Source organism: Dermacentor variabilis, chromosome 3 (assembly GCF_050947875.1).
Source record: "Dermacentor variabilis isolate Ectoservices chromosome 3, ASM5094787v1, whole genome shotgun sequence".
Classification (NCBI taxonomy): domain Eukaryota; kingdom Metazoa; phylum Arthropoda; class Arachnida; order Ixodida; family Ixodidae; genus Dermacentor; species Dermacentor variabilis.
Genome location: NC_134570.1, coordinates 43,946,834 through 43,970,739, shown reverse-complemented (window position 1 = coordinate 43,970,739; position 23,906 = coordinate 43,946,834). Strand labels below are relative to the sequence as shown.

The 23,906-nt window shown below is 42.7% G+C and overlaps 1 protein-coding gene across 1 annotated transcript in view; it reads right to left on the bottom strand.

Annotated features, from left to right (window-relative positions):
* LOC142575474 (uncharacterized) overlaps positions 1–23,906 on the bottom strand; it is a 369,458-nt gene that overhangs the window by 23,174 nt on the left and 322,378 nt on the right. Inside the window, exons 72-102 of the mRNA XM_075684869.1 lie at positions 23,058–23,126; positions 22,884–22,946; positions 22,706–22,768; positions 22,547–22,609; positions 21,367–21,549; positions 20,651–20,833; positions 20,350–20,418; positions 19,598–19,666; positions 18,654–18,836; positions 17,512–17,577; positions 17,305–17,373; positions 16,536–16,715; positions 16,293–16,361; positions 15,584–15,856; positions 15,349–15,414; positions 15,024–15,206; positions 14,831–14,911; positions 14,003–14,182; positions 12,385–12,639; positions 9,823–9,894; positions 9,248–9,430; positions 7,977–8,057; positions 7,355–7,537; positions 6,830–6,904; positions 5,928–6,110; positions 5,385–5,459; positions 4,407–4,589; positions 3,384–3,458; positions 1,956–2,138; positions 616–687; positions 10–192 (exon numbers count right to left, since the gene is read on the bottom strand). Coding sequence (XP_075540984.1) covers positions 10–192; positions 616–687; positions 1,956–2,138; positions 3,384–3,458; positions 4,407–4,589; positions 5,385–5,459; positions 5,928–6,110; positions 6,830–6,904; positions 7,355–7,537; positions 7,977–8,057; positions 9,248–9,430; positions 9,823–9,894; positions 12,385–12,639; positions 14,003–14,182; positions 14,831–14,911; positions 15,024–15,206; positions 15,349–15,414; positions 15,584–15,856; positions 16,293–16,361; positions 16,536–16,715; positions 17,305–17,373; positions 17,512–17,577; positions 18,654–18,836; positions 19,598–19,666; positions 20,350–20,418; positions 20,651–20,833; positions 21,367–21,549; positions 22,547–22,609; positions 22,706–22,768; positions 22,884–22,946; positions 23,058–23,126 — 3,915 coding nt within the window. The remainder of the gene's footprint in view (positions 1–9; positions 193–615; positions 688–1,955; positions 2,139–3,383; positions 3,459–4,406; positions 4,590–5,384; positions 5,460–5,927; positions 6,111–6,829; positions 6,905–7,354; positions 7,538–7,976; positions 8,058–9,247; positions 9,431–9,822; positions 9,895–12,384; positions 12,640–14,002; positions 14,183–14,830; positions 14,912–15,023; positions 15,207–15,348; positions 15,415–15,583; positions 15,857–16,292; positions 16,362–16,535; positions 16,716–17,304; positions 17,374–17,511; positions 17,578–18,653; positions 18,837–19,597; positions 19,667–20,349; positions 20,419–20,650; positions 20,834–21,366; positions 21,550–22,546; positions 22,610–22,705; positions 22,769–22,883; positions 22,947–23,057; positions 23,127–23,906) is intronic.

Genomic DNA, 23,906 nt, shown 5'->3' with positions numbered 1-23,906 from the left:
CATACTCACTCAAACTGCAGCGTTCCTTAGAGTTGCCAGTGTAACCTGGCAAGCATTCACATGAAGCTTCATGGTAGAGAGCTCGGCACTGGGTGTTGATGCCGCAAATGCCTCCGAGGCTGCACGGGTCTTGGCAATGTCCGTTGATGCAGGCCTTGTCGAACGGGCAGTTGTCGTGGTTACGGCAGCCATCTGAAATTTGCAAAAGGACAAGACATGAAATTTGAGTGGAAAAATAAAGAATGGAGCTTGATGCATTATGTAAACACATCGACTGATTTTGATTGATTGATCAATTGACTGAACCACATCAAAGCTTCAATATTTTCTCTCACTGATGCAGAATTTATAGTTTGCCTATGGCATAGAGATTCTGGTCGATTATTATTAGCCAACTATGTGATAGCAATTACATCATGAAATCCTGCCAAGGGCACAATATAGCACTGTGAAGCACGTTGACCCATTATGTTCTGGGAACCCTGCCATGCAGCATCGATGCTTGTGTCACTTCTTTTTTTTCATGTGGCCATTGTCTTTTTTCATGCGTTTACTTGAAAAATAAATTTTGGCTTGCCTAATTGCCTTCACTGTAAATAACTGTCATTCACTTACCTATGCACCTGTATGATACGCAGATTTCTCCGTACCCGCACTCTTCGTCCTTTCTGCATGAGCCGTCAGGAACTGAAAAGAATGTTAGGTATGAATAATGCATAATAATAGTGGATGGCAAGCCCTACAGTGTGCCTTGAAAAGCTTATCCGCAATAGGATACAAATTTCTTGCATGAAGATCGAATAAAACAACAGTGAATGTAATAAGGTTATCTAATGATCTTTTTCAACACTAAAACAACATCGAACATAAGCACACAACTGAGCAGCCCAGCACACGGGAATATTGTTCTCAGTAGCTGCGCTGGTCTTCTCTTAGCGAGTATTCTGCGACCAACAACAAATAGCAATTTTTCTAGCAGTACAACTGAAACAAATAACAAAAAACCAAGTTCACCATGCTACATAATTGCTCATAACTGGAAATAGTGTACTGCCTCTTTAGCTGCACCTTTTGCTCATTTTGTAATGTTCTTTTCTGTGCTCAAAGAACAAAACGACTGCACTATGTTCAAGCAAAAAATTATGCTCACTTGGTTCTGCCAATTCGCTTCTCTCAGAGAAAACAAAGTAAAAAGTAGGAAACACATCAGACAAAGGGCCTCCCGTTATTGTTGAACAAGAAAACTGGAGGAAGAACAAAGTGCACCCATGTAATAGTGGCAAGCTTAAACATATCTGAGGTCGTGATCAGTTTAAGCCTGGCATGTACATGCTTATGAATGTAATCCACACTGTTTTCAGTAGATAATAAATAATGCAGCACTGAGCAGTACAAGTTCACAACATTCCAGTTTTGGCAAGTCCACAGGGCATAACTACTCATGGCATGAAAGCTTAGGTCTTGGAGTGGTGGCAGCTGGTTGTCAGGGACATTGGCAAAGCCAGAACACAATGAAGAGAGTATGTGGGGGTGAGCAACAACTGACAAATAGGTTCAAGTAGTGCAAAAAGTACAAAATACATAGATGAAAATAGATAGTCACAAGCATTTGTGGTTGTCTGTTGCATGTACGTCTATTGCTCTTTGAACTGCGTGAAGCCATGAATTCAGGTAACAGATCAAGATGCGGATCAAGGACAATAAACCAAAGCCACCGACCCCAGTTGAACTAAGAGCTCACTGAAGAGAAAGTGGTGAACAATAAGTACTGTTTGCCTTTTCCAGGTGGCTTATCACGCAAGGATGCTTCTCTCATTAACAGAGCGACATTCGAGGAATTTGCATTTTACATTGCTTCGTCGCAGCTCACGAATACAAACCTTTAGCTTATGAAGTCGGAACATTTAGTGACTACAGTCAGGCAGCACAGTAGATTCGCTGCCACTCATTGTTACCTTTTTCACAGGCCACAACAGGGTTTCCGGTGTAGCCATGCTCGCAGGAGCAAAGTTCTCTGTGGTTGACTGCAGAGCAGTGAGCGTCTCGGCCACAGACAGCGCTGCGCTGGCACGGGTTCTGACACTGTCCGTCAATGCAGGAAAGGTCCGGCGGGCAGTTGTTGTCCGCTCGGCAGCCCACTAAGGAATGAAATGTCCACCAAAGCTTCAGTACTGGACTTTGAGGCAATGTGCATGTTGAAAGCCAAATGCTCACATGCAGAGCATGAGAGTGCGGGAGTTTTAGATCCCACATTAAAGGAAGCTTCAAAGCATGCTTGTTCCTCTCTTCACGCAATTTTTCAACTTGCTAAACATTTACAAGGGATCACAAAAGATGATAGCCACGACTGACCAGCTTATTTGCATCTGAGAACAGCATATGTTCACCAGCTTGTCAGCAAAATAGAAGACTAAGAGTGCCCAACTCAGCGTGGTTATGCTTCACCAGTACAGGCATACAATGTGTTGCATATGGTCCACACCCTTGTCATCCATTTTTGCTTGCAAGAATGAAAGAAAGAGGAGATCTTTAGAGACAGAGATGCTGCTGCAATTATGACAAAGTGCCAGAGGGCTTTTTTGAATATGCTAACATTAACGCAATAATGCTTTAGACAAACTGCCCTTCAGTTTATGTTGTTCAGCTTGGTCTAGCCTAGCTATGTTGGCTTTTTATGGTGCAATAGGATGTCGAACAATGTGAAGACCAGGACAAGAAAGAGTAACTAGGACAGGAAAGGCAGGCGTTCTTTCCTGTCCTCCATGGTCTCACTTCCCACTGCTTTACATCCTATTACACTATCACACCATTATACTGTAATAAGTGTGAACCAACTAGCACAGCAACGAGTAGTGATACTTTATAGTATTGGTTTTAATGGATATGTGAAACAATATGAAGACCAGGAAAGGAAAGAGCAGTCAGGACAGGAAACAGATTCTTTCCTGTCCGTCATGGTCTTACTTCGCATTGCTTTACATGCCATTACACTATTACACCATTATACCGTAATAAGTGCAAACCAACTAGCCCAGCAACACGCAGTGATACTTTACAGTAATGGCTTTGTTGGATAGTGCCTATATTGACTGTACTGCATAAAGAACAAGTACGATGTAATGTTTTCACAGTTTGCATGTTGTGTACTTGATTCTTTTTTTACTTTTATTTCAATTTATTTTCAGGACATAAGGACTTATAATGATGGTCAGCACCATTTGCACACGCTTATGCAGTTCTTACATCACTAAAACAATCCACAAACAACCGAATCAAGGCCTTATTTTTTCGTAAAACTGACACTTGGACTAGTTGGTCGAGTTGACTTGTGCTGCCATTCGCTTATTTTGTCTAGTCGCACATTAAAGAAATGTCCGACTCACCTCTGCAATGGGAAAGCTCACAGATGCGTCCGGAGTAGCAGTCATCGTCTCTTGTGCATTCAGGTGGAGGTAGCACTGTTGATGAAGAACAAATAGTTTAGGTTGACACAGGATGACCTTGAAGGAACAGTGCTTGAACAATAGGAATTAAATACTACTTAGTAGCATCTCAAGCAAAGATTGGAGAAACGAAAAATGAAAGTGATCCGTTTGTTGACTGCCATTCAAATTTTGCAGTAGTAGTGAATAATGGAAGCGTCAGTGGGAGCTACAAAGGCGCCCATCAAATGAACCAGCAAGTGGTCGTAAATAAAATATTCCTGTACTACATCTGGTTTGTAGCTCAAGAAAATACCTTGCAAGTATTACACTAAAACAAGTGCTGCGTAGGTTTCAGATCAGGGGCTTTGAATGCTGCAGCACCAACAATGTGATTTATTCGAAATGTCAAGCAAGAAATTTCGAAAAATGAGGGCACAGATTTCCCCTTTGCCACTCAGTAAGCGGCCTAACTATGGTGCTGTGGGAAGATATTCTGCACATGGGCTCCAAAGCTTGCAAAAAAAATTCATGTGCTATGCACCTGGGTGCAAATTTCAATGCACAAATATGTAACAACTTTGTTAACGTTAACTCAGCACACATGTCACATGCACATCAGGTGACGATTACAATGATCCTAATTACACTGGAACATGTTGAGAAACAAGTTTTGCATACTGTTTGGCCACAACAAATCGAAATGCAACAGCAACATGTCACTGATTGCTGAATCTGCATTAGGCAAGATCTTTCTAGTCAAAATATCAGTCACATCAAACACTCCATCACATGTTTGTACATGTGCATGTAGAGTCCACATGTAGATGCAATCTACAACCTACATTATGTGTTTACACTTATTTCTGACTCAGGAGCATGCAGCAACAGTCTTTGTTTTAGCATGTTTAGGTAAAGTTAGTATACATCACTATGCATGACACATTTCTACAAGGACAGGCAGGGACCATGTGGGACACTCGCCTTTCACACAGTGGTGTTTTGGATCTCCCGTGTGATCAGGAAGACAAGCGCATACTCTGTCGTGGTTGATAGCTTTGCATACGGCGTTGATGCCACAAGCCCCGTAAACACGGCAAGGGTCCTGGCAGACATTTCGGATGCACACTTCTAAGAACGGGCAGTTCTCGTTGTTGCGGCAGCCAGCTGGAAAATGAAGGAGAAACAACGAGGCTGAGGAGTACGTAGATGACAAATTCTGTACCATGCTCGCCAAGGTGAAAATTCTGCAAATGTTAATTCTATAGTATAATTTAGTCACTAGGTATCAGGGAGCCAGATGGTTTGTATTTGGTTTAAAGCCATTCCTATTGGACTCCTATACAGGCTGTATGCAGGCATGATGTATCGAGGACATCGCTTTGACTGTGCAATAATTAGTTTCTAAAGCAACAGAAGCGGTTGTGAAGCCTTCTAGAGACCCCCATTGACATTATATTGAGTTTATGTTCAGTTTCAAAATAAGTTCGAATAAGTTTCTGTAGAGAACCTTTTGAATTTCAGTGTACTATTGCAAGAGACAAAAAATAACATATTAACAGACATGCTTCCCATTAGCTTTTCAGTCTTTTAGCAAAACACATTGCATGGGGTTGATGTCTTCTAAACATTCAAATTGCTGCCCTCAATGCCATGTGATGCAAAATCTGAAGTATTGCCTAAAGTACGCGAATGTTCCGGGATATGCCCAAGTCGGTCTCAACACTAACTGGAATAAGCATGACCTCATTTCAGTATTGCTCAAGAACTGGCTAATAATAAACCAGTTGAACAGGAACTAGAACAAATCCAGTTACAATGTTGTCACCTATACAATATGCTTTCACATTTTATGTGATAAACTTGCAATGAATGAATGCGTACAAATTAATCACAGCTTCACGAACAAAGAGGAATGCTACCTAGCTGGCAAGATTAATAAAATAAGAACAGAGAGCTTACGAATGCAGTTGCCAGTGCTGCAAATGCTCCCAACAGCACAGTCATTGTCTTGGAAGCAGGGGCCTGGCTCCCGAACTGAAAAGCAAAGGAAACGAATTTTCGATGACTCCAAGGTGACAAAACACGATAAACAGCTATGTACATATGATGCAGGTACTGAAGAATGGTTCCAGTATTTTGTTGGTGAATATTGAGGTAGAAGAAAGTAAAAGCGAAAACAACATCTTTGATTGTAAAGTTTTATCTTAGATCAAATAAGCAATTTGTTAAATGTCGTGCAGCTTATGCTACTCAGAAATACTTTGACAGAGCTGCATGCTTAATTTGGACATAGGTAGTAACATAGAAATCCTTAGCATGAGTGCCAAAAGATAATTTTCGACAGCTACCGTGTTTAACAAGCGCCAGACTTTACTATCCCAGCAAAGCTCAGGTCACTACATTTTACAGTGAAGCTTTCATCAGGCTTCACATTTAAGAGGTGGTGCTTAAACAAAGCAAAGAAGGAGTAGGAAGAAGAAGATGAAATAAAAGCCGACTCACTCTCTTTACATTCAATCTGCGGATCGCCCTGGAAGCCCGATGGACACGAGCAGAGTGCACGGTGACTGCGTGGTTGACAGTCCGCGTTGACACCACAAATATTTGGCAGGCTACACACGTAGTGGCACTGTCCATTGACGCAGGCTTTCTCACTGGGACAGTTGTTGTCATGACGGCAGCCCTCTGCAAACAGTGCGAGACGTTAGCACCACATGTTAGAACAGGCTGCTCAGATATGCAAAGTGCTTGCACACGTGCAACATGCTAACGGGCAACTTATTTGAGGTCAGGTGAGTTGCTGAAAAGCAGTACAACAGACACTCTTCAGACGTTCAACAAACATTCTGCATCCCTGCGGTTTGGCTTGTTGATCAATTTGGCCTTGCTCTACAATCTGCTAGCCTCTTGGTTAGCTCAGATGGTAGAGTGACCACCCCGAAAAGGCCCTAGTCTTAGGATTGATCACCGGACAAGGATGAATATTTATTCAACCGTAATGCTTTCTTTCTGAGAAAACCATATGGGCTTCCTTCGTAGCTTGATACTACTCTCGAGGGGATGACAAATTTCCTTTTTGCAACAAATACTGTTGATTGTATGGTGGCTAGTGTCAGTTTGAAGGACGTGCCTAGAATGACTTCCACATTTTTTTTTTGTATTCATTTTTGCCTTGTTCTCTACAAGCATGTCAAAAACACACTTTTCATAGATTAACATCAGTAAAAACACTTCTTTTTTTTCTTGTGTAGCAATAATGAAAATGTCATAAGGGCACTTTGTGCTGAATCATTTCACTTTACCATAAATGACTCACCACTTTACCGTATTTCCCATTGCAAAAGAGTCAGCAGCAAAAAAGCTTTGTGCACACAAAGCATAACTGAAAAGAAGAATATACTTGCCTATGCAGCGGTTGTTGTCACAGATGTATCCGTGCAAGCATTCGTTGTCTCTTGTACATTCAGGCTTTGGCTCGTCTGAAGGTTAAAAAGAATAAAAGCAAAGAATGATGTAGACAGACAATTTAGAAAGAAAACACTGCTAAATAATTGGAATCTTCACATCATTCAGTAGCACGAATGTTAATCTGTTTTATTATTCTGCAGCACATGCATGACAACTGCGTTAGTGCTCACCCTAACAGCAGCATCACGTCACAAGAGCCAATGCAAATTTTCGCTATCGCAACTAAATTTCTGCCAAGATTGATTGCTCTTTTTACTTGTATTTTTATTTCTATACTGGTACTAAAGTCATGAAATCTATGCGAACTACCAGATTTAGAATGGAGAACAGTACATCATCAGCTGCAAAAGTAACATACGGCATGAACATTACAAATGCGCTAAAAATATGTGGTATGATTAAAAGATGTCTAAAATATGTGCAAGGATAATCAACCCACACCGACCAATCAGTATGCTTACCTCTGAAGCAGACCACATTGGGGTTGCCACGGTGACCAGGCAGGCAAGAACAATCGGCGTGATGGTTGATGGGGCGGCAGAGGGCATTACGGCCACATGCTCCGTAAACGCCGCATGGGTTCTGACAGATGCCATTAATGCATGCTTCGTCGGTTGTACACCTCTCGTCAGACCTGCAACCATCTGCGAGCCACGCAACATGCATAACGTTAACACATTATGTCGACAAAGAGATTTAGCTGTAAAAAAAAAAAGAATTGAATTGTGGGGTTTAACGTGCTAAAGCAACACATGCTCTAGAAGAGATGCCGCAGCAAAGTGCACTAGATTAATCTCCTGGTCATTACACTGACACTAAGCAGGTGCCAGCAAGTAAGAAATGCATTTACTAACAAGGTGCGATAAGACAACACCCGCTCTCTAGCTCACCTCAATACGGAGGAATATATACGACACGAAACACCACCCACTTTCTAACTTGCTGCAATACGGAGGAACATGTGACCATGATCCTCCATTAAATACAAACACTTTTTCATTTGCTTTGTGAATCTGAACTGCTTGTTGAGCATATAATCTAGCAGTTTGCCTACAGAAAATCTGACAAGGCATGTGTACTTACAGATACACTTGTGGTTCTCACACACATGGCGCAGGGCACAGTCGGTGTCCACATGGCATTCCTTTGCAGGCTCCGCTGGAACTGCAAGCAGAAATTGAGAAGAAATGCTTTTTATCTAATCTAAGAATATGGTTCTATGATTTTCCAGTATGTATTGTTGCTATGTGTCCACCTGTAACCTGTAGGGAGCGTTAAAGTGCTTCTACGATTGCACGGACTGTAGAATGCTATTGCAAAACAGACCAGTTGAACATGGATATAAACAATTACCTCCCATTCTGAAAGCAACAGTCGGTCGGTCATACTTTAAGAACTATGCAAGTAATGCACACTGCTCAGAAAGCTTCTGAAGACAAGCATCATTAAAGGAATGAGCAGGTCTACAGATACTGTTAATAAGCATTCTGAATGATGCTTTCTCAAAGATGACCTTTTGCTTCTAAGTCACAGTTTTAAACTGCTCCCTAAGGAACAACCTATTTCAAGGCAGTTTGAAATTGTTTAGTAATACCTCAGCCAATGAAATATGAAGCAGCAAAACTCTGATCCAAATTTGCGCAGCGCCCTACCCTTGCTCCATACACCCACTGAAATGTGCACCTAGCCTCCAAGGACTTCAGGGTGTGTGGGAGCTTGCGCTGAAGACTTATCTACATCAGAACAGAGCTTCTCTCAATTTTGGTCTGTGCTCTACACTCTTGGCTCATTGTCACAAGACACTTTGACTTCACTAGCACAGTCAAACCTTGTTATAAGAAAATTGAATCGGACACAGAAATAAATTTGTTATGTCCATTATTTGTTGTAAGCATATCATTGTTACACACTGACAGCAGTAAAAAACATTTGAGGTTTACTTTGTTATATCAGATAATTTGTTATATCCATGTTCATTATATAAAGGCACACCTTCATCAGCTATCATGGATGTTCTAGCTACAAATGGTGAATTATTGGCATTGTTACAGTCGTGGACAGAAGAGAAACAAGACAAGAATGCATTCCTGTTTTTTGTATGCCAATTGATCCATTAAACTTGCTTTAAGCTAGAGCCGACTGGTTCAGTAAAGTATCATTCTGCAGGCATGGGTGGCAAGATTTGGCTAACAGTGGCTCTCTGTTCGAAATTGCACAGCAGCCATTTAAAATGCTAAGATTGTCATTACTAGGTGCTCCAGACGCTGTGCTTGTTCAATAAAAAATGGCCAATGGGCCATTCGGCAACAGTGGCTTATATAACCGAATACGTATAAAGCATGAGATGGACGTACCTTGCCTGCACTCAATTTTGGGATCACCCATGAAGCCCCTCTCACAGGAACAGACTGGTCGATGGGCGGCAATGACGCAAAGTGCATTAATGCCGCAGGTGCCAGGAATGTGGCAGAGGTTCTCACACTTGCTGTGGTGGCAAGACTGGCTGGGCAAGCACTGGTCGTCCGTGCGGCAGCCGTCTAGACAAGTGGAGATTTGACATTGTATACCTTTAGCTCTGGACAAGGCTCTGGGCAGGCTAGGCATACAAGTACAATATCAACAAGGTGCCAAGCCCACATTACAACCAATAATGTACTTAGTTAAGATGCAGTGTAATGTGATGTACAGTGCATAAAGAATAAAGACGATGAACAGAGGTTTTGACATGTGGGGTAATCATCACTGGGACAGTTCATGAGAGCTTAACCTTGCGCACTGCATGGCCAAGTGTCATAAAATTTTACTATAGGATAATTCAGCATTCCACTATAAACGCTGCCCATTGGATCCAAGTCCTAGTGAAGCTGGTCGGACGTGTTTATGGCAGCGTTCAACAATATAATGAGACTATTCAGCAGACAAGACTCACCAATGCAGCAGGCATCCTCGCAGATCTGGCCAAAGGTACATTCACTGTCTCGCTTGCAACCTTCTTCTCTCACTGAAAGAAAAAAACAAAACCAAACTGACTTAAGAAAAATTCAATTAACACTGTAGCAAAGTGCTACTGATGCAGTAAAAAAGGAAGTAAAGGGAAAAACATTTATAGCAGCACAAAATGCAGGGTCAGGCCACTCTAACCCTACATTGGTTGGCATTAGCACAGCGTCGGACGACACTGGCCCATTATTGGTCCTGCTTGCAGGGCTACTTTGGCTGCATTTCTAAAAGAAATGTATGGTGCAGGCTGTGTGGTCTGAACAAAGCACTTTCAATGTTCTCCGCAGAGGCCATATATACCAGGAAATTACATAAACCGTGAATGCCAATCAGGTTCTACCACAGGCAAGACTCCTTGGAAGTATCTTGCTTTTGAGCTCTCGTTGCTGCGACCTGCCAAGCTAGGTTCTGTGGTCAGTGCCAGGCACATGCGCTGTTATGTTCATTCTTTTCTGACAGAACCCAGTACGTTTATTATTGCCGTTTGGAGCTTGTTTGTTACTGTTTGTGCCATGTTAGAAAACACTGAAAAGACAACGGTGCTAAACCACAATTTTATTAGCTGCACTACAACTAAGCACAAGTACTTAAAGGGACCCTGAAACGCTTTTGACGATTTTCTACAAACGTACTGAGTCGTTAGAGTAGGTCCTTCTGATCATTAATTGACACATCTAAGTGCTCTGCGTAAAGCGTGTAATTTATTATAAGGTTTTAAAAATGCACATCGCTGCCGATCGCAGCGCACTGCTCGGCGGAATTTTAAGCCGCCCCTATCCATATGACCGAAATCACCCACACGACGTCAGTGGGGCGAGCTGTCCGATTGGCTGACAAGGGCGCGTGATCGATAATTTTTCCAACTTTATGGTAAACAAATAATCTTTGTAATAGTTGGAATGTTAGTTAATTTGTTTTTATGAAAAGAAAGTAACATAAAGAGAATGCACAAGAACAATTTTTCAGTACATTAAGCACTTCCGGCACACAGCAAGTGTCGTCTGCTTGTGTTACAACGTACTCCATTTTGACGAGAGCTCCGCGGTCACAGTTGGTCTCAGTCTTTTCGCGAGCACTATGATTCGACTTTGTTGCCTTGTGGACTGCAAACGTAGCGACTGGCAATATGTTAAGCTGCGACATCGTGTCCCTCTGCAAGGCAGCGTACGAGCGAACTGGCTGCTGCGCATCGGACTACCGCTATCCGATCGGCGCCAGGATTTGCGCGTTTGTGGCCGTCACTTTACACCGGAAGATTACTAACGCAACAGCGTTTCGCGAGTCCCGTATTAGGGCAAACGTAAGCGCAAGGGGACAGGGTCTGGCCGCTTGACTGTGCCGTAACGGGATGAGCCGAGATGAGCAGAAGGGCAAATGTGAATGGTCTGCACGGTGCAGCCACCTGGTGGCATAGAGCGCAACCATACACAGTAGCAGCAACGAAGCGTATTCTTTGCTGCTGGTGCGTATTTTTCGCAGGAGTGTAATCATCGACACGTTGTTTTTATAAATGTTTAAAATGTTTTACACTTGGTTAGAGCAATATTAGCGCTTTGTTTGGCTGGTTAAGCGCTGCGCCAACAAGTGTCTGGACCGTGTAGACCGATCAGGCCGCTCACGTACGTCTACGCCAAAGTTCCTTCATCAGCTTGAGTTTATGCCTCCAATGATTTGCCGAAATGACCAGCTTGCCTGTGGTTAACGAAATACCAGACACGTTCGGCGCTACGACAGAATGCTCGCAACGCACGCTGCTTCGATAGCTCTCGCTTGGGGTCGACAGCCAAGCGGCTAGCGGAGAGGTCTCGCGCGGGCGGGGGCGGGCTCCAAAACAAACGGAAGTGGACGATGTGACGTCGCATCGTGACGCAGGACCAGTGAAGGCGGAGCGTAGCCCCGCTCGCTCGGCGAACGAGTTGAGGAGGAAAAGCGTGGATGGGGAGGAGGGTAACTTCTAATCGCTTGTAGCTCCATTAATACGTAACGCTTCACTCAAATTGTGGTGCGAATGTTCTACTTAAGCTGTACCCCACGAGTCTACAAAATTTGTCCGAACCGTTTCAGGGGCCCTTTAAGTTTTACGAGAACCCTGACATAATGCTTGATACGCTGTGTTTCCTGAACATTTGAGAGTAGTGACTAGCTTTCACACTAACTCATTGCATGAACGTAATCCTCAACAAACAATAAACACTGCAGTCTTATAACTGAAACTCGTGTCAAAAAATAAAGAGTGGGAACAATGTTTTTAGTTTTACTAAATAGCAAATACACAACTCGCATATAATTAGACACAGTAGTGGCACGGATAAGAAGAAAAATTTATCTATAAAATAATACAATGTAAAGATACTTGCTCTTTCACCCCATACTGCCCAAACTACTAAAATATTTGGCACCCAAATATAGTAATCGACAAGCACTTCTGAGGTGGCAAAACATCATATGACATGTAAGGCTTTGTGACAATGCAATTGAGTTCAAAACTTGCCTTCAGCACAATGGATCTTGGGGTCTCCAGTCAGGCCCGGCAGGCAGAAGCAAACAGGGCGATGATTCGCAGCACGACAGTCAGCGTTAGCGCCACAAACACCCGTGAAACTGCAAGGGTTCTGACAGCGGTTGCGAATGCATGCTTTGTCATAAGCACAGGCATCGTCGGTGCGACAGGCGTCGACACAGGCTCCCTTCTCACAGATGCGGCCGATGGGACAGTCTCTGTCGTGGAAGCAGAATTCTTGCCGAGCTGAAAGCACACAAAATAAGGAGTGATTTTCTGTGGTTTGATAAGTGATTTGGACAAACACCCTTCGCAGAAATGCAAAGAATATTATAAAATTTGCCATTCAAGCACCAGTTGAGGTAACTTACTGCCATAATATTATGTGACTTTATTTAACTCTCTTACCCTTCTTCCACAATTGCATAATAATAATAATAATAATAATAATAATAATAATAATAATAATAATAATAATAATAATAATAATAATAATACACAGAGAATTACAAGATGTGCACTGTCTAACAACAAATATATAATAAAGATAGTGATCAAGACATATCCAGCAATGTGTGGCAAAGACTAACTCATCTCTGAAATGTGCAAAGAGAAAACAAGAAACTAGGAAAAGATGCAATGAACATACAATGGACAGAGTTCATCAGATCCAACTTTCTCATTTACGTTTTCTCAATAATCTATAGAGGCTGCTGTCTCATCGCAAATCATAGCAGGAGTGGGAACAAAGCACATAAATGTGTAGCACATGAAACACATATAAAACGCATACATTAACACAAACATAGTAGTATTACAAACAAACTCATTAAACCATATGTTTCCAACACATTATCTAACAATAGCTACAAAGCTAGCAATATGTAAAGATAACAATAATAATATAAAGCTAACAATATGTAAAGTACATGTTCAAGCTTTCTAGATGGTAGTTACTTCAGCGAACCATCATGATTATTCCATAGATGAGCTACTAAATGAACTGAATAATGAACGAGCTGTGCTTATCTATATGCTATTCATTTATTTGGTTATTCACTTGGTTTATTGCACACAAAAGGCAGCACCAAGAAAGACAAGGATGAACAACTGTGTTGTCTATTGGGTGGAAACCAGTGTAGCAAACTGTGTGATCTTGATTCGATACGATTTATTTTCCCACAAAGAAATACACCCACGTAGATGATGTGAAAAGGAAAGCATAAAAAACGTTGTGTTGAGATGCAGCTTCAAGCCTGCCCTCCTTTACAAATTTGGCAGAACAGTTGGTGTGCATCTAAACAGATTTTTTTACAAACAGGAGGTACCACCAGCACCAATAGCGCACTAAAAGTGCATAAAAAGGCATGATTGCAAAAAACACAACCCCAATATAAACTTACATATACAATAAAATATAGGAACACATAAATGACACCGTGACAATATTCAAGCAAAATGTGCCAAAGCATAACGAATGAGAGGTTATATCATATTATAATAGCATATTATACAAGCTTATTGACCTCATGTAAGTAACCAAATAGCACTTGCTGTGATGTGGCAGAGAGATGGATTATATTTAAAAAAAAAAAAAAACCATACTTACACACAGTGCACTCGATGTTGGGGTCGCCACTGAGTCCTGACGGACATGCACAGATTGGCTTGTGGCTGATCGGGAGGCACCTGGCGTTCTTGCCACAGATTCCCGGAGTGCATGGGTTGTGACACTGCCGCCCAATGCAGGCTCGGTCGAAGGGACAGTTAGCATCGCCGCGGCATCCCTCTGTTCGTATACAAAGAGGGAAGGAAGGGACGGAAAGACTGAGATTAGCCTACTGCATGGCTCTTGACATTAGCATCCGTGAGATTCCCAAATCAGCGCCCTTGAAAAGCGATCAACTAGTACAGCAGTTCGTAGATTTCGTCTGCTGTCCACACTGCAAGAAGCGGCACACCGACAGACGCACATAGACGTGGTAAGTACAGTTGCTTCCCCTCAACCGAATAGGCCCAAATAAAATTAAATCTTGAAGTTCAGCATTCTGAACCGACTCGTGGATTATGAGAGACATTCTGGTGGAGGCTTCCGGATGAATTTAGACAACTCAAAGTTCTTTAACATGCACCCATGGTAAAATGTAGGTGAACGAGTGTTTTGCAATCCATCCCCATTGGAATGTGGCTGCTGTGGCTAGGAATCAAACCTGTGACCTAACGTTCAGTGGCAGAATACCATAGCCACACAGTGAATGCAATGAATCAACCTAATGAGAAAACTAGCATCGCAACACTACGATACCTTTGTCTGCTGACAAAAAGAACACTTCACGCTTGAATTTGTTTCTTTTTTTCCTAATTTCATCAATGCAGAAAACAGTACATGGTACAGCTTCTTCCCAGTTTGCAAAAAAATCTGAAAGCCTGCACTTACCAATGCAGCTGTGTGCCTCGCAAATCTTGCCGGCATAGCAGTCATGGTCATGTATGCATTCCGGTGGAGGCCTGATTTCAACTGCAAGAGAGATGGCATTCAAGGCAAATGAGCTTGATTGACAGCAGAGGTCAAAATGAGGCATGTACTCGGCCTGCAACAGGTCTAAGACGCATGGCCTTTTCATGCTTACTCTTGTTGCAGAAGTCATATGGGTTGCCCTCGTATCCAGGCTTGCAGGTACAGTGTGGTCGATGAACAACCGGACGACAGTCGGTGTGTCGGCCACAAGAGTTTTGGATGTCACAAGGGTTGACGCACTGAGTATTAACGCATGCCTTGTCAAAGGTGCAGTCAGAGTCACTCCGGCATCCAACTTAAAAAATAAATAAAAAAGGAACAAAAATTTGCGTTAAAAGGTTTGGCTACATATGCATCACGTTGATTTCAGTTTTTCAGCACGCTCGTTCATAAAAACATGCATGTCTGATGAGTCTAAGAGGTTGAGCAGGGCTTACCAACGCATCTCCTCCGTTCACAAATTTCTCCAGGGTTGCAGGCAGAATCAGTGGAGCAGCCATAAACTGGAAAGTGAAGCCCACCGAGACAAGAGGTTAGATAAGATACAACAGCAGCTAAAGTCAGCTACTGCATCCCATTTCCTATGCAACATTCGGCTTTTAGTAATGTGTGAACACTCCCATAGAATAACATTGAATAACCACAGTTAATTGTAAGCTGCACACTACTCACGGACGCAGACGCTGTTGCGGCAGATGTATCCGTCTGCGCAGGGCTCGTCGACGCTGCACTCAACACGCACCACGGACGTTGTCGGTGGCTGTACGGTGCAATGGACTCTGGGGTCACCCACTTTGTCCCTGGGACAGGTGCACGTCGCCCGGTGGTTTTGTGGGCGGCAGAGGGCGTTGATTCCGCAGGTTCCCCGCTGGTAGCACGGGTTGCGGCAGGCGCCTTCCACACAGGCCTTGTCGTACGGACAGTGTTCGTCTATGCGACAGCCAACTAAGGCAAAGGAAAAACAAAACGGCACGTTTCTGAGCTGTGACATGTGAATCGGCTTTTGGTCAAGTGTTTATGTAGTTTAAAAACAATTATACTGCCACATGAAATTTGCATTTGTTTTAAAATGCACATTTAGGCCTGCACTCACAAAGCGTCTGTTGTATATACTAAGCATAACTTAGGATTGGGCATTGATGCAGTGATAATTTGTGTGAGTGACAGTGGCAGCGTATGTGACTGTCAATTAACTGTATGCCAGTGAATAAAGAAGTGCTCCTGTGTAAGAATAGTTTTGTGGATATACCAGAGTCCCAGTCCCTATAAAGGTAAGGCTTTAGGAAGGAAAAGAAGTACCCCTTCTATGATGTTTTACTGTACGAGACCATTGCAAAAGTAATCATTACAATTGCATACTGTAAGAAGTACGGCATCTTACCAATGCAGCGGTTGCTGATGCAAATCTTCTCAAGTCCACAGTCCTTGTCCGTGTGGCACTCAACAGACACTGCAGATAGAGGAAAGTCCGGACAGAAAAGGCATCAAGTTTTTCAGTCATATGTTCTCCCACTCACTATTACGGCGAAGACATTGTCGAACTGTTGCTGAACCATATAATGGGAGCTGTCAGCAAATGTAGCTACGATGAAAGTGCAAAAAGCACACAGGCGAGATCACTGACCTTCCCTGCAATGAACCTTGGCATCTCCTTCAAAGTTTGCCGGGCACCGGCACTCAGCCGAGTGGCTGATGGGTTGGCAGTGCGCGTTGACGCCACAGACGCCCGGTCTGCAAGGATCCTGGCAGAACTTGTCCCGGCATTCCAAGAAGAAATCGCAGTCGCTGTGCGTTCGGCAACCAGCTGAGAATGGAAATGCAAGGCAATGTCTATATGAGAACTAGGCAATGAGTAGCGAGCATGACCTGTCAGTAACTTTTGCATCTTAAGTAAAAGAACTGGTCTTGCGCCTTTGTGTATTCTGGCTTTCTTTCACTGCCCTGGCCACATTTTTCTCGTTAAGAAAGTTTATTAACCGTTTTGTTGGGAAATTTGTTGAAGTTGCTAGGGTTAATAAGACAAACAAAAGCGAAACACTCAGTCCATTGATAAAACTGTATTTGTGAGAGTACCCTCAACATCACACTGCGTCTGTTGCCTCTCCCAGTAAATGACCCTGTTATTCTCATACTAAATTAGCTATGAATATTAAAAGAAAATGAAAATGCATCTGCACTTAGCTATGCTAATGCACTATATGTAGCTGATTACCTAGATATATGGCCTCCCTACACCATGCCAGCACAATGGCTGCAGCCATCTTCCACCAAAATACGTGTTGCACTAGATGCATTAAATTATTGAAAAAAAAACACAGCCTTTTTTTTTTAATTATTAGAGTCAAGTGGAGTCTCACTAACACATTCAATTATTAGAGTCAAGCAAGTCTCACCAACGCATCTCGTATTGTCGCAGATCTCCCCTCTGTTGCAGTCATTGTCGGAAGCGCAGAAATCGGAGGCTGTTAAGAGACAAATGTAATGTTAGAAAAGGTTGTCATACACATGAAAAACGTACTCAGTGCTTTAGAATAAAATCCCACAATTACAAAACAGGGTATTGTATATTCGGTCTAATGTAGGCTAAACTTCGCACTTACGAGAGCACTGGCCGCGAAGGCAGATCAGACCAGGCAAGCAGTCTTCATTCACACGGCAGCCTTGACCTGAAAAAAGGTTCAAATGAAGAAGCGAGAACCATCACACACTACTGACAGGAGTAGTTTGACTTTGTGGTCTGAATCTACTGCCTTTAATGTGCACCTCCCTGTCACCACTGTCTACTAAGCTGCAATCTGTCCGCACCGAACACCAGCTGTTATTTCCTTTTTAGTATAGAACATTTGTTTGAGCTATTCGGTGTGCCATGCTTCAGCAAAAATAAATGGAAGTAGAACTTCAAGATAAATGAACGGTGCAAAACAGACATAAATGGAGAAACATGATCAACTGTACAGGTGCCAACAGCCAACTGAAGTTTATTACAGAAAAAAAACAGCGCCTATACAGCACTTTCGTATACAAGGTCACAAAAGGAAAAGAGTGTGCATGCATGCGATGCCAAGTGTCACTATCGATTCTATAAAAACGTGATTTATTTCTTTGATTTTTCAGGAGGTCGCATGTGATGGTGCACTGGCATACTTATGACCAGCTTTAACGACATTGTATGTATGCGCGCTCTTTTCCTTTTGTGCATGTGTTTGTGAAAATGCAGTATATGCGCTGTCTCTTTCTGTAATAAACTTCAGTTCGTAGATGGCAGCCATCCCACTGTACATGTTTCTTCGTACGCATCTGTTTTGCGACATTTACTTATCTTGAAGTTCTGCTATCAAGCTCAACACGTCAGCCTACATATTATGCAAGAACATGACTCATTCTTCAAACGTCACTTTGTAATTTTGCAAATCGTGGGCGATTAATTTCACAAGACGCTTGTACAGTTTCTGCATAAAGCAGGCCTGTAGATATTTATTTAACTACATTATGCTGCTCAGCATTCCATGTGTTAAAGAGATTGTGAATTAACTTTACATCCATTATTGAACACAAGAATAATCTACATAATGAGTAATGATATCTGTAGAAGCATGAAAAGAGGTGCACATGTTGACAAACTGAAAGGAGCATCATAAGTTACCTACTAGGGAGCTGGCAGCAAAACTTGCTATTTTAAACACACCAAAAAAGAAGCTCGCACTGCTGCCACCCGATATACAAGGCTGGCATTCTCGCTTACTCTTCTTGCATTCAAACTGCGGATTTCCGTTGAAACCGGCCGGGCAAAAACAGTGCGGACGGTGATGCTCAGGAACACAGTCAGCATGGATGCCACAGGCTCCACGAACGCTGCATGGATTCTGGCACTGGCCTTGATAGCATCCCTGGTTGACAGGGCAGTTGTGGTCGCCACGGCAACCATCTGGAAATGGTAAATGTGATGCCGTTTTTATCCAGCCGCCTTTATAACACAAAGATGCAGCATCTATGTATCACACTACACGCCGTGGTTGCTTAGCGGCTGTGGTGTTGGGCTGCTAAGCACGAGGTCGCAGGATCGGATCTCGGCCACGGCAGCCGCATTTCGATGGGGGCGAAATGCGAAAGTGCCCGCATACTTAGATTTAGGTGCACGTTAAAGAACCCCAGGTAGTCCAAATTTCCGGAGTCCCCCACTACAGCGTGCCTCATAATCAAATCGTGGTTTTGGCATGTAAAACCCCATACTTAAATTTCTTTTTTAATCTATCACATCTCTTTCCACCTCCGCCAAGAGAAAGAAAAATGAAAACTTGGTACTCACAATGACAAACTGCTACAAAAATGTAATACAGATAAGGAACTATTGCTAACTAAAGAATGAACTACGTACATCAAATGCCATTAAAATTACAATTTCACTATAAACTGCAAGATAACTAGACCAGAAATTCAGATAAAAATAGACATGATCTGTTTAAGCAGTCTTTTAAAGTGTTCTCATGTGCAATCATTGTTACAAAAAAAAACACATCTTTAATTAAGTCAGAATTTTTGGAAGACTTCTATTTCAACATGTAAAATTACTTTTTGTTTACTACGCCTCCTAAAACATGATTCGACTTAGGGTAATTCAGCAACTAGATTTGTTAGCTTTGCTGGGGCTAAAAGTGGACATGTTTATAAGAGCAACTTGTCTCTCACCGAAGCACCGATGCGATTCACAGACTTTTCCAAGGGCGCATTCTTCATCAGTGGTGCACTCGACTTTGGCTAGGTGGGAGAAAAGAAAAACGTCAGGACGGCGCACATATGCACACACACACCAGAAAAAGATGCTGTTAATAGATGTGATTAATTTTACAGTTTTGTATGTGCTGGAATGGATTGAGGTGCAAAAGTGGGGCATGTGAAGTTAATACAGCTTTCACGTGCATGTATGTACTTATATTTACCACATCCAATGCAAAACAGTCTTCCGGCAAACACTTTTTTATTGTGACAGCACACAATATACATTAGCACTGTACTTAACGCTGAAAGTTGCAGATGTCTATTAGTGCTCGAAAAAGTGTTCTCAGGAATATACAGGGAGAAACAACTGTGCCACGAAATCCACCCTTAGATCACTTATTGCTTCAGAGTCAATATTCACCTATACAAGTGTATGAACAATGCCTGCAAACAAGTACTCCATAAAGATTGTTCAAGGCTGCACCTGGCAAACTAATTATGCTATGAAACCGACCCTCAGATCATTTATTACTTCAGAGCAATTATTTTAAAAGTGTGTTTAATAAGTGTATCAACAATACCTGCAAACAATGAAATTTGGTATTTCTTGTGTTAAATCACATTTTGGTGTGCAACATGCAATAAACATTCTGTTAAAAACAAAAAAAAGAAAGCTTCACTTAAGAATTATGAAGTTCAACAGGCCCAAGCTTCACACTCACTTATGCATCTTCCATTATCACAAGCCCTTTCTGGACCACAGTCATGTTCCCGGCTGCAAATGTCGGGATCTGGAACAAAGATTAGGATTTTAGTAGTACAGTTCAATTTGTTAGGAGATGCTACAGTAATCAGCTATGCCTTGCTATGTTTATCAGTCCTGATACGACCATAATGACAATTTAATGATGAGATTATTATTATTTTTTTGCGAACATTTTCATAAGTGGACTGCAACAGGCATAGAAGTCTCGCATAACTGCTCCACAAGAAGTCCAAGTGAGTGCCCGTTTGTGCACTAACCTGTCAAGCACTCGGTGTACGGGTCACCCAGGGTCTGCGTTGGGCACGTGCATGTGAGGCGGTGGTTGACCGTCTTGCACTGAGCGTTCAAGCCGCAGGCTCCGACAAACTGGCAGGGGTTCTGACACTGGCGGCTGATGCACGTCATGTCATCTGGGCAGCTGACGTCTGACCGGCAGCCCTCTGAACATGAAGAAACGTGACGAGATGTATTAGGCTGATGTGAAAGCCGATTTATCTTGGTGGGACTTTTATCGAGGTTGGATGATCGCGAACAGAGCACGTTCGCCATACCAGTGGCATCTTGCAGATACGAAATCGTCTGCGTGACTGTTTTTAGAATTGTAGGCTAGTCACGGTGTTCGGCAGAGCAAACAGAAAGCTTTTGTGCTAACAGCTTAGGATCATGCCATTGCGAAGCTGTTATTGATAAGGTCAATGCCAAAATACACTATGAACTTCCTGATTATCTATAAACCAGTCACACGAATGATAGGGGCCTCCCGAAGACGGGAAAGCACTGAGCTCTCATTTCCAAAATTCTCAAATTACGAAGTGCCTCATACAAGGTAAAGAAGCACGGTGACAGAAGTTTTGCCAGCAAGGGTGCTACCAGCCTAGCATGCTTTATATGGCTAGGGTGTCCAATTAGCCTAAGCTTAGGTCACCACGTGAGGCATGAGATAATGAGTGCTGCGCATAACAAACACACTCACCAATGCACCTGTAGTTCTGGCAGATCTTTCCAACACCACAGTCAGAGTCGATCACGCACTCCACCTTGGAACACTCTACGTGGGGGTCACCAGTGTAGCCCGAGCGGCAGGTGCAGTAAGCACGGTGGTTGACCGGCTGGCACTGGGCGTTGGGTCCACACGCTGTGGGGCTTGCGCATGGGTCTGCATTTAGGCAGCATGAGCACACACATTGTCAATTGCAAGTTTTCAATGTAGCCTAGCGCTATTAGAGATAATGACCTGAAAATAAATTTTATTTGAATATCGAATTACATGCTTAGGTGGAGGGCAAAAGTCAGCAAGGCTTGACTACGCTCTCCTATTAGAGCATGAAACTGGATGTGAGCAGGTGGAACAACACTAGGAAAAACACAGCTTGCAGCAGCACAATGTGCAAGGGGGGGCACCATGGTAGTGAAGATGAGAATGCAAAGCCACGCTGAGCTGAAGGTATCACACCTGCACGTGTGCCTCAAACAAGCCAAACCTGGCCACAGACTTCATCTGTGGATTTGAATGTTGAAAACAGTGCGCAATTTGAGATCTAGACTTAACAGCATTTCCATTCAGTCTCATTTGCACAGTTATACTGTTTTGGCCTGTTGCAGGAAGCCACGAAGACAGCTGTGCTGATCATGTGTTAAGTCATTGTAACCTAGCTTAGTTGATGCCAGTACCAGAAATTGTTTTATTTGTTACAAACCTGTAAAAGCAAAATTACTGCATTTGCGGCAATACAACCTGCCCCTTCCATTCGCTGCTGCTTACTTAAAACAGAGGCCAAATAAAAAGTGAGCATGTATAAATCACACAAACTACCACATACAAAAATGCTTTACATGCTTATCAAAACAAACCTGCACAATTACTGGCATAAAGCAAAGCTCTGGAAGCAACCCTGTTTATATGTTCCATGATCACAACTTTCTCACTGCTGCTCACTGTTCAAGTGCAGTGCGGCTTCACGGCAGTGTTGCGTAACCGCATTGCCGTGAAGCAGCAGAGCAGGATAAAATTTGCGTTTGACCAACATCCTTGCTTTGTATTTAGACATCTTGAACTTTTGGTTTGACTAATGCGGGAGAAAATACGGTATATACAAGCAATTTAAACCTGCAACTATGTCTTGCGAGTAACAGTACAATTGATGAGTACTCACTCAAGCACTGACGATTAATGCAGGTCTCCGTAGCTGGACAATCGAGATCCGATCGGCACCCGGCTGTTCACAAGAAAATACAGAATCAAGCACCAACTGTGAAGGACACGCTCATACCACAGCATTGAATCAGAAATTAATCCGACATGTGATACTCACGAAGGCACAATCCTCTTTCGCAAATGTGGTTCCGCGGACACAGTGTGTCAGTTGTACAAATCACTAAAAAAGGGGAGAAATAAATAATGACGTGAACATTGGTAAAAATATTACACCAAAGGTTCGATGCTACTGCGGTCACTGAGAGCATTTATCAACATGGCGGTTTGGTACTCACAGCTGCACCTCTCCTCCACACAGCGTTCATTGTTGAAACACTCATTGTCACTGCTGCATGCAACTGGATAAAAAAAAGAAAGAGAGAAAAAGAATGGGTGAGTAGCCATTGATTTCTCAAAGGTGCAACTTTTGCACATTCCTCATAAATGCTTTCATGTTGCAGATGCCTTACCTCTGCAAATGGTGGCTTCACAGTAACCTCCAAGACCACACTCATCATTTGCATGGCATTCCTTTGATTCTGAAAGATAAAGCAAGTGCCGGCATTGAAACCTGCATGCTGCAAATATCTTTCCATTTATGATAGCTTCATGCATTTTGTGCATTAAAAAAACTTAATGAAACTTCACCATGGACATGGCCCAGTTAAGACTATTGCAGAATGAAGGCCTCTCTGAAAGATCTCAAGTAATCACTGCATTGTATCAACCAGACTGAGCCAGCGCCTGCAAATTCACGGACCTTCATTCCTCCATGCAATTCTTTCTTGCCCTCAACTAGGTTTCTCTTTCTTTGGCACTTATTCTGCATTCTAAGGGACCACCAGTTGTCTTTTTTATGCATTACATCATCCGCCAAACCCCGCTCCTTCCTTCCTTTTAACCTCAGCTGAAATATCTTCTACCGATGTTTGATCTCTGTTCCACGCTCCCACCTTCCTATCTATTAATATGCATCAGCCAAAGTCGACACCTCAGGCTTTATCAGAAAAACAGAAAAATTTTGTCACTGCAAATATGCACCAAATCGAAAGTCAAATGGCAGGGTTTACTGTTCTCAAAAAGCACATAACCTATGAGGAACACCGTAGGTGGGGCTCCAAATTTTAATTTTGAACACCTACTGTTATTTAGTGTGCACGTAAATTTAAGCCCATAAGAGTTTTCTGCATTCCAATCCTAGAGAAATGTGGGTGCTGGGGGTGGGAATCAGACCTCAACCTCACGTCCAGCAGCAGAATGCCATACCCACCATGGCAGGTCTGCAAATATGCATGATTTGACTGTTCTGTGAAATGTTG